Source organism: Myodes glareolus, chromosome 10 (genome assembly GCF_982192425.1).
Source record: "Myodes glareolus chromosome 10, mMyoGla1.1, whole genome shotgun sequence".
NCBI classification, from domain to species: domain Eukaryota; kingdom Metazoa; phylum Chordata; class Mammalia; order Rodentia; family Cricetidae; genus Myodes; species Myodes glareolus.
The window spans coordinates 61,800,418-61,818,094 of record NC_142035.1 but is presented as its reverse complement, the minus strand read 5'-3'; the positions used below and the strand labels follow the sequence as shown (position 1 = coordinate 61,818,094).

The 17,677-nt window shown below is 39.6% G+C and overlaps 1 protein-coding gene across 1 annotated transcript in view; it reads left to right on the top strand.

Annotated features, from left to right (window-relative positions):
- Window positions 1-1,150: 1,150 nt before the first annotated feature.
- Window positions 1,151-17,677, top strand: part of Spred1 (sprouty related EVH1 domain containing 1) — a 76,717-nt gene continuing 60,190 nt past the window's right edge. Inside the window, exon 1 of the mRNA XM_085696486.2 lies at window positions 1,151-2,145. Within this exon, the coding sequence (XP_085552612.2) occupies window positions 2,114-2,145 (32 nt within the window). The 5' untranslated portion in view covers window positions 1,151-2,113. The remainder of the gene's footprint in view (window positions 2,146-17,677) is intronic.

Below are 17,677 nucleotides of genomic sequence, written 5' to 3'. Positions count from 1 at the left end.
AACCCTTGGCAGGAGAGTGTCGGTTTCCTTGGGAGGCCCTCTCTCTTTCTTCTTCTCTGTAATTGTTCTATCCCTCAAGGTGGCTGGAGCCGCAAGTTTCCTTCCCTGGAGGTCAAGTAAACTTAAGAACAAAGTGAGAAGCCTCGAGCAGCGCCTGGAGGGACGCGACAGCAACTTGGGAGCGCTTGGGATTCAATCTCCCAGGCCATCTAGAATAAAGGCTGACTCCGTAGATAGAGAAGAGATAATAGAATTTATAGAGCCAGGAGTTCCTAGCCCTTCAGTCACAAAGATCCCAGGCTCCAGTCCTCAATCCTAGAAGGCTCCTACGCAAAAAAGACCTTTTGGGATGACTGCATACATTGTCCTCTGACAATGCAAACGTGACAGCTGCCTATCCAACAACCGTTCCGCCTGCGTTCGGCGGAGTTCGTGCCACACAGGCATCTCCTGCGCTATAGTTATGCAACCTCACTCGCAGCGGGAGTTATTTCCTGTGCTGCTGGATGCGCCAGATTCATGTAACCCGCCTACCCCGGGCTTCAATGGAAGCCGTTCTCCATTAACAAGCACTCGGGCTTTCAGAGATGAATGCCTTGCATTGCATGCTGTTTGCGCAGCGACAATCGCGCTGCGAGGTGTTGAGATCAACTCTTTCTACATACACACACACACACACACACACACACACACACACACACACACACTCATAGTCTCTTTCTCTCTCTTTCTCTCTCGTGCAAGCAGCAAGGGGACTGCAGCAATGCAACTAAAGGGACAGCAGGAGGAGCTCGCTTTGCAGTCCCGGTCTGTAACCCCCACTAACTAGAGATGAACTCATGCCAGTTCCATTCTTTGCAAGGAAAACACAACACACGCGCGCGCGTGCACGCGCACTGAGCAGAACGGAGTGGCCTTCGGATTTCTTCCCGGAAAACCCGGCTAATGCCGCCCGCTTCCACAGACAACCTGGATATTCCAGGCCGAGTAACGGGGAGTTGAGCGTCGCAACAATGCCAGTCCCGGAGCAGCTCTGCTCGGAGCTTCCACCCCCGCCCCCTTTCGCGGCGTGCCAAGAGTTTGGAGCGCGCGCACGCAGACGCGCGCGGTGCAGCGGTATATCCCTCCGCCGCCCTCCTCGCCCCGCTCCCTCTGCCCGACGATTTGGGAAGCGAGGGGAGGAGGGAACTACTTTTTGGAAACTTGTTATGCTGCCCACGATCTCGAGCTGCAGTGATTCGCCTGCGGGCCGTGGCTTTTAGGTCTCTCCTCTCCCGCCCCGCCACCTCGCAGGAGGCCCCCGCGCCGCCCGCTCGCGCCGCGCCCCACGTTCGCCTTCTCGCCGGCTCCCGCGCGAGCCCCGCCGCCCCAGAAGTCGCGAGGGACTATTTCGCCTGCCTCTCCCGCGGGCGCCCCCGGTTCGCGCGGCGGAAGGAGCGGGCGGCGTGAGAGCTTCCGCCGCCCCCCTCGCAGCTCCCCTCTCGCGGGCGTGAGGAGCGGGCCCGTGGAGCTGCGCTGGTCTCGGCCCTGCTCGCCGCCGCTCGGCGCTGTGCCCTCGGGCTCGGACGGCCGCTTCGCGCCCTGCCCGCCACCCCCAGCTGGAGCGCGTCTGAGGGGAGCCCCTGAGGGCCGACCGGGCGCGCCGCGCGGGCAGCCGGCGGCCAGGCGGGAGATGGTGCGCGGCACCTCGGCGGGACCGCGCCGCCGCCCGCAGCCAGCGCTCGGCTGCCCCCCGCCGGCCCCCGTCGCCCTCCTGTCGTCGCGCCCCTGAGAGAGCAAGCAGCACCGCCTCAGCCGCCGGCCGCGTCCCTTTCCAGTGCCCGCAGCCGCCCGCGCCGTCTCGGCGTCGCACCCGGCCTCGGCGCAGCGAACCGCTGGGGTCGCCACGGCCGCGCTCGCTGCCGCCGCCCCCCTGCGGGGGTGGCCGGGCTGCCCGGCTCGCGGGGCGCCGCTCCCGGTGAGGCGTCCACCATGGTGAGGCCCCCGAGCCGCTCCCCGCGCGCCCCGCCGGCCGCCGCCGCCGCCGCCTGCTGCCCCTCGGTGCCGCCGCTGCCGCTGCTTCCCCGCCTGCTATTGCTCCTCCATCTCCTGTGCGGATCACGGTGAGGGAAAGATGAGCGAGGAGACGGCGACTTCTGACAACGAGTAAGCGAGCCCTGGCTTGGGTGAGCCCCGTGGGCAGCCCCCTCCCCCAGCCCGCCCGGCCCCGGAGCTGATAGATGCCCGATGTGTCGGGCCGTGCTCTTTAGTGGCAGCACCCCCTTTCCAGCTTTGCGTTCGCCTCCCTGCTTGGGGAAAAGGCACTCGAGTGCCGAGCAGAGAGGCTTTGTAGCCATCGGACGTCCCCGAGACCGAGTCGTGTGGGTGGCTCAAAGTGGAGTAGAAACTACCCTTTGCCTGCCCTTCGCTCCTGCACCCCCCCATGCCTTGACCACCCAGCCATCCTCCCTTCTCAGCTCTCGCTCGGAAACTGATGTGTGGGCGCACCTCCTGCCGCAAACTGCTCTTGAATCCTAATTCGATGACTCAATGACTCTTAAATGCCGATTAAGCCTTCGCCCCCTGCCCCACTTTTTAAACTTCTGACCCATACGATTCCAGTTTTTTTTTAAATGGTTAGGGAAACATTTTAAGAATTAAAGAGGATTAAGTACACCTGGAGTGTGGGCGATGTTGAGCTTTTTTTATTTTAACCTTTGCGAATATTGAACCCGTCTTCATCAAGAACAATTAAGAATTTTGAGTGCTAGTGTTTGGCTTTCGTCTGTGATAAAGCCCCGTTTACATTGCCGAGCGCGTTGGTGACTTCATCAGTTTCATCTCGAGCATTCCATGACTTTACGTTTTTTGCTTATTTGGACTGTCCTTATGTTTTCGAAACGAAGCACTGTGCCTCTCAAATATTTTGCTTTAACGTAGCAGCCACTTGGAGGAATAATGGTGCGGCAAAATTTTTCTGTTGAGCAGAGAGTTAATTTGGGGCAGAATATTGGTGTCTGTTTTTCTTGTAATTGAGTTCAAGTTTTGTTTGTTTCTGGAGGGTCATGAAGAGTTAAATGAGGATGCATTCCTTTAAATAAGGTACATTCCTCAAGTCAGACCTCCTCGAGAAGGCTTCAGAGGCCAGTACCGAAGCCCGTTTAACGTAAACTAGCTAGAAAAATGCCAAGCTGCGTTCTCCCCCCTCTTCGAAAAGCACAGACTGAGGAGCGGGTGTGGAAGGAGGTGGATTGCTGCAGTCAGTGCAGTTTAGAAGCAGAAGTGGCCGCCATGTTCTCTCTTTTTGTGAATCGCCCTCATTTGCATAGCACACTTCATTCATAAAAAAATAATTAAACATCCATCACCTTGGACAACTTGAAAGGGTTTCCTAAGAAAAACATTCGAAGCTTGTTTCTCTTTATGTCGCTTTTTGATTTCAGGAAGTGAGGAGAATTAGAAGTTTTAGATTAAATTTTAGAACAAACGCACACACAAACAACTACCCCAGTTCTCAGAATGTTGACACAGTTATGTGGGAAATATCAGTTCGGGGAGGTGCTGGGATCACGTGATCGCCTCCATTCATAAAATACCTGGCTGTCCATTCACAGTGCTGTACACTGTCATTGCCTTCCGCACACTAGACCTATTTTGAGCGAGATCAAGACGCCTGTCTCAGATAGTACTGGGTTAGGAGAAAAACTGCGGAAATGCTAAAGGGAATGACTGGAACTTTTATTAGTATCTTGGAAGAAAGCAGCTGTGATAAAATCTTAAGATCTATTTTAGAGATAGAGAAAGATGTTTTACCAGTTTAGTAGTTTAGGGAGTAGTATTATTGCCTTGCTGTGGCTAAGGAAGAAATGATGGGATGTGGACTAGTGCAGGCATATAATAGATTGTTTCAAAACGGGCCTTTTTTGGGTACTATAGTAAGTTGAAAGTGCAAGTAAGTGTGTGAGAGAGATCTCAGTGGATGGAACCTTTGTTGCACTAAAATGAGAAAATATTTCTGATGGTTTTAATCCTCAAGATATTGATGTTTTGAAATAACAATTTGGAAATTATTCATCCAGATTTTTAAATTTGTTTTCAAAAATACATCCTACCTTATTAATACATTGCTCCCCAGGAACCTTGAAATATCAGTTTGGGTAGGAAAAGAGTAATCTATTTTAGCATGTATTATCCACTAAAAGGTTCTTCATAGGGCAAAAAAAAATTTTTTTAATGTTAGAAAATGGTAATCATTACTGCTAGACCTGACGTTGTTTACTTGTGCCTTAGCTCAACCACAGAGTGGTTTTCTTGGAATGTCGATTTTAATCTGGTCATTTGTGTATCTTTAACGTAGGAGGTGAAGTTTTGAAATGAAAATTCATTAATTGTAATCATACATTATGAAGAAGCATGAGATATAGTAACACCCACAAGGACTTAGATATAGTTTAAAATGGGCCTGTATTATTTTTTCCTTTTTTCTTTAAACCATAGTTCATAGGAATTTAATTACAGTAGAGTTTGTTCTTAACACTTTATTTTTCTTTGTTTTTAACCTTTTAATAAGGTGAAAAATACCAATTTCTTGAAGTGTTAACCGTTTAAAATTAATAGATAGCCCTTGTGCTGAAGTATAATAATGCCTTTTAGAATCCTCATTCTGAAAACCATTATTTGAATTTAGACTTTTTTAAACAGAGAGATAGCTAACTGAAGTGGTTTCATATCTAATCAAGAGTTAGTGGGAGATGTGCTATGTAAAAGGCTTCCTGTTAACAGTGACAAGTCAGATGAGGAAATGAATGAGAATGGGATGGGCCTGAGACTGTTTCACATTCCTGTTTAAAAGACAAGGTGGCTCAACTGCTAAGGGCACTTTCCACCATTTAGCCAAGTGATCTGAGTTCTGGCACTTACATGGTGGAACCTGCTCCCAGAAGTTGTCCTCTGACCTATATGACACCTGTGTGCCCAATACAGTTACACTAATAAATGTAATAAAAGAATTTTTTAATCTGAGTTTTCGAAAGGCAGTAAATGTACTCTAGGGTAAACTGCTTTATGCCTCGAGTACAGGAGCTGCCATACATTTTATTTTCAAAGAATATTTCATTTTACAGAAATTGATACCCAGATACATGTTTTTCATTTGCAGAAACTGATATTCCAGTAGATAAAGTTGTATCATATTGTATATAATGAATTAGCCTTTTAAATAGAATTTTGAACACTTCAGGACATGTGATGTAATACCTAAAGGCCTTTGTAACTTGTGTTTAGTGACTACCATACTACATGCCCATTGCCAGTTGGACCAAAGTACTTGGAGGAGTGAAGTAGCTGAAAAACCAAGAATTTTGTTTATTGTGCTTAAATAAGCCAGAACCACCTGCCATGTCAGTATACTAGGCTTTTTAATACCAAGTTGGGATTATAGTAATTTTAGAGGAGGTTAATTAGAATTGAGGTAAGTCTGGGTTAGAACCATTTCTCCTGCCAATGTACTTCACAGTGGGAGCATGTGAGTATTTGAATTTTCTTTCATTTGTTGTGTATGTATGTGTGTGTATATATATGTGTGTGTGTCTCTATGCATACATTATATACATATATTTAGAAAGTATTCTAGAACTGAATGGAAAGAAACATTGGGAAGCTGTGTGACAGTTATTCAAGGAATGTATGTTTATGTAGATATTATGGACACATAATGTAAAATTTGCTTGGAGTTCAATTGAACTCAATGCTAGCTTACATGTTTCAACTTTATTCCTCCTATTTGATGCAAAACTTTCTGGTCTTAGGTTGTCTGTTTTAAACTTTATGCTATCATGCTCAAAATAATTTTTCAAAAAAGAAACTCAGGGAAATAATTTTACTTCAGGAGACTCAATTGTGCCATGCTCTCCAACATTTTGTCCTCCTGTGTTGTGTAGTAGATCCATACTTACAGTTAGATTTTTAAGTCATAATGTAATCATTTACTCATTTCTGTGCTTGTTATCGCCCCTTACTTCATAATGTTCATTATACACTTTTGAGTGTGTGTGTGTGTGTGTGTGTGTGCGCGTGTGTGTATGCGCGTGATTTTATACATTTGGGGTCATTTAATTTAATTAGAAAATAGACTGAGCGATTATGGGAAAAATTATTGTTATCTTTTAAAGAAGATTTACCCTTTTATTTCCCAAGGACAAAATTGACTTCCTTTTTGACATGTTAGATTTCCTCAAGTTCTAGAAATAATAGTTGGGACCTAAAACTATCCTAGATACTTTTGGAGTAATCATTGTGTTGGCCTCTGAGCTATTCACTCTATCAACAAAAGGGTAGTCATCTATCAGTTTCGAAGATTTGAAAATTTCTTCCTTTTGAGGCTTCTACATGGTATCAAATAATAAGAAACTGGTTAGGAATAAAGAAATTCATTGATGGGAAAGTGTAGAAATTATCGGCATCCTAATCGTATGCTGCTGCTGGTGACTGAGAAGTATTCGAGGAGAAAGACTGACAGACAACCTTGCTCTGATTAGGGTGATTTGAACTTGCCTAATAGGTCTCACTAATTGTTGGGAATGGTCATACAGAGAGGTCTGCATTTCTTCTCTAACCTTCTAGAAGAGTTGCATTTGGATTAAAACTGACAATTTGCAAAATAGTTTACCCACCCATGCAAAAACAAAAGCCAGTTCAGAGATGAGTAATTTATTTGCTGTGCTGTCATGAAATAACAAGGACTATAATATTTCGTTATGTAACTGCATGCATATTCCTTTACCTGTGTGTTTGATGATACTCATATATTGGATTTTTCACTTTCTGCCAAGCACTGTGAAAAATTCATTGTTTAAGAATTATGTAACATGTTTATATACACTCACTCACAGACACATACTCTGACTGGAGTGGAGTTTCATAGTGGATACTTATGATAGGTTAATATATGTAAATAGTTTGCTATGTTTTAATTGTCTTTCTAGAATGTCACATTTAGTGGCTACTGTATGTCCAATGTATGATATATTTTGATGTGTACCAATCTAATATTTTTGGAATGTTTGTTGTGGGTTTTCCTTTCTTGAACAATATTAAGTTTGACCTTGAAATTTTTTCTTCATCAGTATGTGCTTTTTTTTCCTTGAGATGGTCACATTTTTAACTTTTTATTAAATTGCCATACACGAAAGAAAAATTTAATAATATGAGACTACTGAGGCTTTGAAATGTCTGTCCATTTGTCTTTGAAAATTATGTCAGTTTTAAAGCAGAGAGTGAAATTTTGTTCAGACTGTCTTAATATGCTGGGTGGTAAATTAGAAATGGTTTGTTTAGAAAAAAAACAAAAATTACAGTTTAGGGTATCTAGAATTTTTTTTAATACTGCATTATAAATAGACTGAAAGCGATTATTCAAAAGTCATTTGCATATCTATTTAACTTTTAACTGTTATGAACTTTAGTGTAATACAAGGAACATTAAACTTGAAATTGGGAGACATTTTTCTTGTAACTAGTTCTCTATCAAGGGTGAGTGATAGCCTCTCTGGGTCACAGTTGGTAACAGTTTGTGATTGAAGGAGTTTGAACTAAGCATTATGGGCCCCTTTTATGCTAATAGTGTATGATTTGTTCTAATGATATCATTTTGTAGACACACTACTTCACTTGATTTTGCTAATTTTATTATATTATTTTTGACTTGTTTAAGTAATTGCTGTCTGAGCATGGTAAAGTAAAAATGTGAATTTTGAATAAAAAGATAAAAATAATTTGTGAGCAACTGATCTGAACATCAGAAAATTTTAAGCTGGCTTAATAACCATTTTGTTGTTATTGGGAGATGAGGTCCCACTATATATTTCAGCTTCTTAGATTCAAGGAATTTAAATAATCTCCTACATCCAGCTAGTTGGGGATTGTAAGGAGATTAAGCATCCTACCCCGTTAACATAGATTAGTTGGAAAGGTAAAGAAAAAGCTACTAGGCTTCAGTGCCAACTTGAAGAGTTCCATAAGGAACACATTAACATTATGCTAGTCTCTAAGCTTTGCTTAATGACCAAGAACACACCAGAAAGTCATTCTCACTTGGTCATTTATCAAAACATGTTAATCCAACACATTTATTTAGTTTCAGAATTTAAACTCTAGCATTTGGATATTGTTCTTTGACCAGATTGGTGTATGTAACTATACCCTTAACACTCTAGAACTAGTCTTTAGGTGTATGAAATTTGTGTCTATGATAATTGGAATGAAGAAACTATTTTTTTAATTAGAGAGAGGCCATGTCTCATTATATAGCCCTGGTTGGCCTCCAGTTCACAGAGATCTGCCTGCCTTTGCCTCTAACAAGCAAAATAATACTAATGTATCGTGAACGTTTTCATCCATGTTCTGGGCAAAGATCAAGGAAAGAGTGGGCAAATACAGAACTGGTATTGGGAAGGACTAGTTCTCTATCATTTTTCTTTCATTAAAAAACAACAGCAAACCTAACCTGTCTGTCGAAAGCATTTTTCTAGGGCCTGTTAAAACCTCTTTGAATACATTGTGGGGGTACTGGTAGGTTTGATGCTAGTCCCTCATTTAGGTGGGAAGGGCCATCTTTCTGACAGTTTATATCGCTGTAAAGGGATCAGAAATTTACTTTCATGGGAGAAGTGAGTCTTTTCAGTTTCAGTTATTTCAAGAGGTAAACACCTGTGCTTTGTAAGCTGTGATCCAGCTAAGATCTTTTACTGGTGAGAAAGATTTGCTAGCTAGAACTTCACCCTTCTTGGTTCAATCTGTTAGAACTTTAATTGAACCAACCAAGAATTTGTCAGTTTATGAGTAGGCTATCAATTTTGGCCACGAGAACTAGCAAAAAGTTAATATATCATTAGCCCTGATATATAGCCTGCTACTCTGTGGTAATTTTATTTTGCTAATTTAGAAATAACTTCCTCGGATATATAACTATATAGTTTGTTTAGGAATTAATTTGAAGTTTATTGATAAAGTGTTGAATGAGCGTAAATCTAGAACTTAAAATCAGGCTTGTTTGATTAACAACAACAACAACAACAAAATCCTACCAGGTAGAAATCGAGAATATGTAACAGATAATTTTTAATCAATGCATCAAACCAAAATACTGGTCAACTTTGCGTTTAAAAAGAAAGAGAGGGAGTGAATGAAACAGGCTAAGGTTAACCACCCTTTGTTTTCCTTAGCAGGTTTTTTTTTTAAGTCTTGATATTTCACAAGGGAGCAAACAACTTTAGTGACCAAAACAGTTTACTGATGAGATACACATTCTGTATTGCTTTGAGTCTGAACAACCTATATAATATGTGCTGTCTGTTCTCCAGTGCATATCAAAGGAAAAGAATAGTTTGGTTTGTAATTACTGATTACCTTCATTCAGTTCATCCCATTCTTGCATTACCCTGCCTTAAATACATTTAGCTAATCAGGAAGTATAAGGAAACCAATCCTAGCAAGTTGGTGACCTGCAGGTGGATCTCTAAGTTTGAGGCCAATGTGGTTTACATAGTGGGACCCTGTCTTCAAAAAAGGTAAAATGAATACTTTTAATTGACTTTGGTTTATGGGTAGGAGCAATTAATGTTGAAGAAAGATCTATTTTTCAAAAAGGCAAATGTAAAATCTTCAGACTTTTTATAAACATAAGCTTCATGTGTATATAATTTTGTTTTTCTAGTGTAAATATAAAGTTATTGTTAAATTAGATTTTAATAAGAGGTCAAAAACAATAGAACTATTATTCACTCATACTTGATAATACACTTAATATAACGATTATTTTATATGCTTATGTTAATAGTTCTTACACTGTAATATACCATCATATTGTACCAAAAACTTACATAGCTATTTTCTCCTTAATGAATGGTAGATTCCCAGCTCTTTACTATTACAAATAACATTGTATGGTTGGTATACAGCTGGAAGCCTAGCATTCAGAATGCAGAAAGGCAAGAGGATTTTAAGTTGTCACAGCTTTGGCTGCATAGTAAATTCCAGGGCAGCATCTCTCTGCCTTTCTCTGTCCCCTTTCCTCCCATGGCACGGGCATGTGTGTGTGAATGCGCACTTGTGTGTTTGTGTGATGTGTGTGTAAAGGCCAGAAAAGGATGTTTAGTATTCTGCTCTAGCACTCTTCAAATTATTACTCTTATTTTCTCATTAAACCCATTGAAGCTGTCAGCCAGCAAGCAAGCTCCAGGGATCCTTTCTGTCCTCCATAGTCCTGGAATTATAGATAATATGGCTATACCGGCTTTTATGCAGTGCTAGAAATTTGAACTCAGATCCTCACGTTTGCAGAGCAAGCACTCTCAATTCACTGAACCATCTCCCCAGTACCTTAGTTTCTTTGTTTTCCCAACATAATATTTTTATTGATTATTTGAGAATTTCACATAATGCATCCTGAACACTCACTTCCTAGTCCTCCCATGTCCATCCATCCTGTTACTCTTGTGACCTCCAACAGAAAGAAGAAGAAAAGAGAAAAAAATATGCCAAATCTAATTTGTGTTGTCCTCATTGGAGCCTGGTCAGACTCCCAGTGGTCAGTCCCTTAAAGAAAGCTGAGTCCTTCCCCATCCTCACTCCTGCCAGAAACCATCAAAGTTTGTGAAAGGATGATAATTGTCAAAGAACATAAGTTTCTTTTAATGATAATATATTTTTCTGTTGATTGTTTTTTGAGTGAAATTAGTCTCCAAATGTCTTAGATTCATTTTTGTATTTTTACTGCCATATGATTCCAAATACTCAATTAAATTATCACTAATATTTGAGGGATTGTTAGAATTAGTTTATGTAGGAGCCAGCCATGATAAGCTAAATATGAACAGATCACCCAAAGGAAGTTCTTTACTTTCAACCATTGTCACCTGCCAGTGTAGGAATCAGTCATTGATAAGTTTAATAGAGGCCCGAGTCTCAGTCGTTTACCCTGAAGCAATATCTGGTTGCAGGAAGAACCACAAACTGAGATGACCTGAGCACCACCCCAGAACAGACCATCCAAAGGAAATGCCTAATGTTCCAACCCTTGTAGATAGGATCATTTGCTAGCACACTCACCAGGACACCCCTAGACAAATGTCAGCCAATCAGGGGTTCTAAACCTTGGAAACCCCTCACCCCCACATTTACTACTGTAAAAACCCAACTCTAACTGGGCTTGGGGCTCTCCATTTATTCCAATAAGTTGGACATATGGAGAGACTGAGTTCTCAAACTTGCATAAAATAAAGACTCTTTGTTTTTACATACGGGACTCGGTCTCCTTGGCTTTTGGGGGACTTGATGGATTTGGGCGTAACAGTTTACAGAACTGGGGCTATAGCTCAGTGGTACAGTGCTTGAGGAAGACACAGATTTTTGGCTTCATAGCAGCTACTTATTGTAGTAGATGTCATTGCTGTTAACTTTGCCCTTTTATAAAAGTGAGAAAACTGAGGCTTGGGAAAGTTTAGTCCCATAGCTGGTGAAAAAGGTCTCTGTTCTGGCAAAGCTGATGGCCTTAGGACAGAGGCAGGAGACTTTGGAATGTAGTGTGATTTCCTAGGGAGCTAAGTTTTTAATATCATAGTTTTACTAGCCACTTCTGAATTGAACAGAGATCTGGAGCAATTCCATTCTTTCATCACAGAAAAATATATTGATATCTGTATCATATTCTTTTTCAACCTATTGAAAATTTTGCATTTTACTAAGAAAGCTTGAGGAAGAATAGCTAAAATGTAGAAGTGTTACTGATAAGTAGGTAATTTTAGTTGTTTTGCAAAAAGGCATTAAACTAAGGTTAGTCCTTTTTAGTATGTGTTGAATGTTGATGTTTATAGATTATTTGCATTTCATCTTAGTCAAAAGGTTAATCAGTGATTGCATTATATCTGTGTGCTCATATAAATCTTTAGTCTACAGTAGACCAGCATAGTACATTTGCTACGTTAAATGTCATTACCATAGACTTTTGATACATATTGTCAGTTACTAATGATTAAACTGTCCATGTTTTGGAACATACTTTGGAGATTATTCTTGACATGTAAAACAGAAAAGCTGATAAGGTAGTAAATGTCAAGACACATTTGTGGCATGCTGATCTAGCAAAAGGACAATTGATTGGTAAGAAGGAAAAACCCTTTCGTGCCATTGGTTTGCCCTGGGATAGTTATTATTTGTTGTGGGGTGTTTTCATTGAACTGTGACTCTCCAGACTGTCAATAAAATTTACCTTGAGTTGGGGTGGAGCCAGCAACTAGCTGACCACAATTAACCATAGAGAAGCCAGGAATTTGGAGAGAGAAGACACACCGGAAGAAAAGGGCAGGGCTAGAGTTTGAGCTTCCTTTTGGTTCTGCGACAAGGGAAGAGTCTCTTGCCATTCTAGCCGGTTTTCACCACATCTGACTTCTGAGTCTTTGTTGGTAAATAGAACCCACATATTGTGGTTCTGGGACTGGAAGCCCACTAGGCCTTGTACTCAGTGGCTGTTGGGGTGCTGGCTGCTGGGCTGTGGCGTTACAAACAATAATTAAAATATCAGTAGATGGTGATCACTACTGATGGTGATCAGTAGATGTAATCACTAAGCTGACAGAAAAACATCAACTATTAAGTTTGGTTTCTGCTTGGGGAAACAAAAAAAGGGGTTGTTTAACATGAGAAGTGATTTTTTTTTTTAATTGGTTGGGTCTCCTGTTGTCCAGATACTTGAATTTCCCCGGTAGCAGGGAATAACCTTGAACAACTGATCCTTCTGTCTCTGTCTTCTGAATGTTGGGATTATATAGATATGAGCCATCATTCTTGGAGAGGTTTTTAACTTTTGTGAATATTTTATTCTAAAGTAAGCCCTCCTAGATTTTATCACTTTGATTAGTAGCTAACATGGATCAAATCAGATGTTTTAGTATGTGAGACATGCATTGTCTTGTTTTATTCTTTACCAAAGCAGGTTATACTTAACCCTCAGTCCTTGTTAGGTGTTCAAAACTGGATAAATCATTTCTTGTTTCATACTGTTATTATTGGCACTTGTATAGACTTCCGCAGTCCTATTATTTAAATATTTGACTAATAGCTGTCTAGAATATGATCACCACCTAGCATATTTAAACATTTTTAACATGCTGTTTTAAATTCATTGGTATTACTATGTAATACTCCTTTTGTTAACACACTGTGTTTTCTTTCCTGGGGTTATTTGAGTTTCCAAATATTTACTGTCATGAATGTTCTTGTTTGTGTTCCTGGTACATATTTGCTAAGTGTTCTCTTGGGATAAATGTAGGAATATATTTGGATTGTAAAGTTAGAGTGTCTTTTGAAGTCTGTGAATCAATATTCCCTCTAAAACAACAAAAACTACCAAATTGTTTCCCCCATAGATCCAGTTTAGTCTCCACTTTTCTGCTGTCTGAATATCAGATAATGAATTTCTGTAAATGTCCTAGAGTGTTTACATGTGTCAGATACTGAATTGAGTTAGTGAACTATTTTACATATTTAATGAATTTATTTACTGCAACAACCCTATGGTGTAGGTATAGTTAAGTCCATTTTATAGATGAGGAAACTGAAGCCTGGTAGGGTAAGGCTGATAAATGATAGTTGGAATTTAGACTTGGTTAGCTCAGCAAGTAGACTCTGGTTCCCTTCCTGTTATATTTTTCCTTTCTCCAAATTACTGAAGTTATGCTTCCTAATCTCTTTGTCTTTTCACTTGCTTCCACTCATCTCTTGACCTTTATGTAATCATGATAGTGAGTGCTGGTGGTTCATTCTGTCCATATAGTAGTAAGCATTGTCTGATATGTAATCTTTTGAAAACATATTTTTAGAATTGCAGTTTCCCCAAATGATATAATGAGTAAGATTGCTCTGATGATTTCTAGCTCAGTGGTTTTAATTGTTTTGTAATTTGACTTAGTCTCCTGTTCATTACATCATTAGTTTCAAGCATTGTTTTACTTTGCCTTTTTTTAATTATAAAGTTGTGAAACAGTTGAGTAACACTTATATTCTACTATATAATTCTATTTGCAGTTAATTACTTTTATGGAGTAACTATTTAGGTAACTGAAAAATCTGAAATGATTAACACACATGTGCATTGTTCTATAGTTAAAAGTTATAAAAGCCAACTTGGAGTCGACTTGAAATGCACTAACCCCCAGACAGGTTGTCTACACACCTGCAGCCAGGCTGCTTCGTTAACATTCTTGGTTGTTCCTTTGAGGTTGAAGACGGTTGTCTGTATGATATTCTGGGTGCACAGTCGATAATTGTATTATATTGCTGTTTGTTTGCTTTGTCTCTCTCCTCTTTCTTCCCTTTTTAATTTTAATTTTTTATTTGTTTGCCTGTGTATGGGTGTTCACTGAGGTTCAGAAGGAGGTGGATCTCCTCGAGCTGGAGTAACAGGTGAGCTACCTGTTGACATGGGTGCTGGGAGCCAAACTCCAATCCTCTCCAAGAGCAGCAAGTAATCTTAATCACTGAGCCATCTCTTCAGCACCGGATTCTTGTTTGTTAATTTGTTATTTAAAGTAATTATTTCAAAATGATAAATGATAGTGTTAGAAGAATTTACTTTATTATTAAATGGCAAAATGCTAGAACCCAGTAATAAATGATTATCTCCATACTGTGTATGATAATCTAAATGTCAGTAACATTAAAGTATTCAAGTCATATAAAAAAAAGTTTGTCTTCTTCAGTAAGGAAGTATACTTTAATTAAAAGTCATTATGTAAGTCCTCCATATCTTAGAGCTCACTAAATGTTTCAGCACAGTAGATCCAAAGAGCTTAATAATTCATGGGCATTAGAATGGTGGGCTGGTATGGTTGTATCAGCCAGACAGATGGAAATGAGGGTGCTGTAGCATTTGTTAGTCAGATGCAGTTCATCTTCCACATTGTTTACTGTTTCTAGGGTTGGCACAGTCACCATTGTTGATACTGAATGTGGTAACACAGCAAGCATTTATTGAGCATTTATAAAATACTGGTGGAAGGAGAGGAGCTAATGTTTTTGGCATATACTATGTTCCAGGTGTAAGTATAGGGGATATGGATGAATAGAACCTGGGTCATTCTCTCAGACAATTCTTTTCAATTATTAGAAATAAATGCTAGCTCTTTGTACTGTAGGACTTGGATAATGATTTAACTCCAGGGGCAGTATATTTTCCCCCAAGATGAGAAAAAGTGTTGAAATGAAATCATTTATAAAAGACATTTTTTCATGTGTACTCACCTTTACATTTCTGAAGTCTTATGATTTATATAGCTACAATCTTTGCTGACTGATTTATCTTAAAGTTCATATGGCAGGATAAATTTTATCTTGCTTAAAGGTTAAAGACTTAGTGTTGGTTACGGCTTAGAACAAAAGATCAAATGAGTACTGTGGAAGTATAATTTTTTTGTACCTTTATATTTTATATGTTGTGGGTGAAACAGTATGAGTAATAGCTCAGGTATTTTACACACACACACTCTCTGGTACTCCTTCACTAGAAAGAGCTTTGAAGTGAATATTTTGTAATTGTTGATATATGACAGTATTTGCCCAGTTGGGTCATCATTTAATGTAAAAAGTAGATGTGCTGATCTAAAAGTTATGCTCCAGAAAGCTTCATTGATTGGAAGACAAAAGGTTATTTGAGGTGAAGAACAGGTTTGGCATTGCAAATTCCTAATCATTGGCCATGAACAGTCAGAACTGTATTTACTTCTCCCTTTCCATTCAGATGGGTAAAAGGTGAAGGTAGAAACATTGAAGAGATGAGGTGAATATACTCGTCTGTCATTCTCTTGTCCACCGCTGTATTCTTGAGGGCTGATTTTTTTGTTTGTCTGTTTTTATTTTTATTTTCCGAGACAGGGTTTCTCTGTAGTTTGGGAGCCTGTCCTGGAACTAGCTCTTTTTTTTTTTTTTGTTTTTTTGAGACAGGATTTCTTTGTAGCTTTTGGAGACTGTCCTGGAACTAGCTCTTGTAGACCAGGCTGGCCTCGAATTCACAGAAATCTGCCTGTCTCTGCCTCCCGAGTACTGATATTAAAGACTTGTGCCACCACCTCCCAGCCTCGGGGGTTAATTTTTTGTCTTAGAGGAAAGAGCTGTTGGAAGATAGGTGGCATTTATTGGTAATTATAGCTATTCATATTGCTGTTTTGCTTCATTAAAGTCATATATTTTTGTATCTTATGTTTAGTGACAAAGCTAATACTTAAAAACAATTTTTTTTCTTTTTAGATTTGGAATCCAAATACTCTTTGATCCCCTTGGCTTAGGCCGAGAATTCTAAGTTGACAGTGCAGTTTGTTCCCATAGACTTGAAGGTGTATTTGGGTAACTGCAGAGACCAAGTGTCTGTTTCTTGCAGCATCAGGATCTCAAAGTAGTTCTGTAAAGTTGGGGGAAAACTATCTTTTTTTGAAATATATTAGACCTCAAAAAGTGGGGATCAGTTTACAAAGAATATACACAAACCTTCAGTCAGTATTCCAAAATGCTAGTATCTTGCATAGTCGAATGAAACAGTTAACACATAGATAATATTGTCTGCTGACACTGCTACTATCTACAGGCGGTGGTGTGATGATTGTTGCTATTTCATTTTCTATACTCTTAGGTGGCTTAGGATCTTTATGTAATGTGTAAATACAATACACTACTAGACTTAATTTCATTTTTGCATTTACCAATGCCCTATTTAGTGTCCTGTCATTTCATAGGTGTTATAATATAGTCTTGTTAAATATTTGTAAACGTTTTTTGTTTGTTGCTTAATTCTTACTGTTTATCCAATGCTGTTTTAAATTTCAGTGATTTGTCAAAGATAGGACATTTCAGTAAAAGGTGCATTTAAATTTATTTTTACACCATCTGCTGTGAAGTACTACCTCTGTTGTCAGACTTTCTGACTGTCCTTTCTAAAAGGACAGTTTAAATATTTATTTATTTATTTATTTGGCTTGCACGTTTAATTTATCCTTTCTCAGCTTTTACTTGATTCAAAGAACAATGGAGTTTATCATTAAATAATCTTTTCTCAGAATAACTTTTATGAGACATTCTTCTGGCCAACATCTACAAAAAGACTTTTTTTGTTGTTACTTTTTGTTGTAGTAGACTGATTCCTGCTTGCTGAGCCTTACTGAGCACAATTGCTGATATTTTATAGTCTGTCTGCACACACAAGAAAGTATGCATAACATCTTCATTTGTGCTTCTATATTAAAAGAAGGAAATACATTATGCTTCTGGTAATAAATCATACAGAAAAATGCTTGATAGTAAATTTTAAATGAAATTCTGTATGAAGTGGGGTAAAGTACAACTGTGTTGTTAAATTTAATCACTAGTAGTAAAACAGATCTGGAAACAAAAGTTCATCTTTGTTATTAGAGAACTCCTAGGGAATTTTCTTCTTGTGTATATCACAGATTAACATGTAAATGTATGCACGATCTATTTGTTTTTCACTATCTTAGTGAATCTTAATAAGTCCAGTCTCCCGAGATCTTACTGGGGTTGATCAGAGTAGTTTTGATTCAAAATAGCAATACTCAAGTCTAGCCCAGAGGAACCAGTCACAAAGCATGTGTTTTCACATAGAAAGTACCAGAATGTTAGCTTTCTGTTGAAATTATTA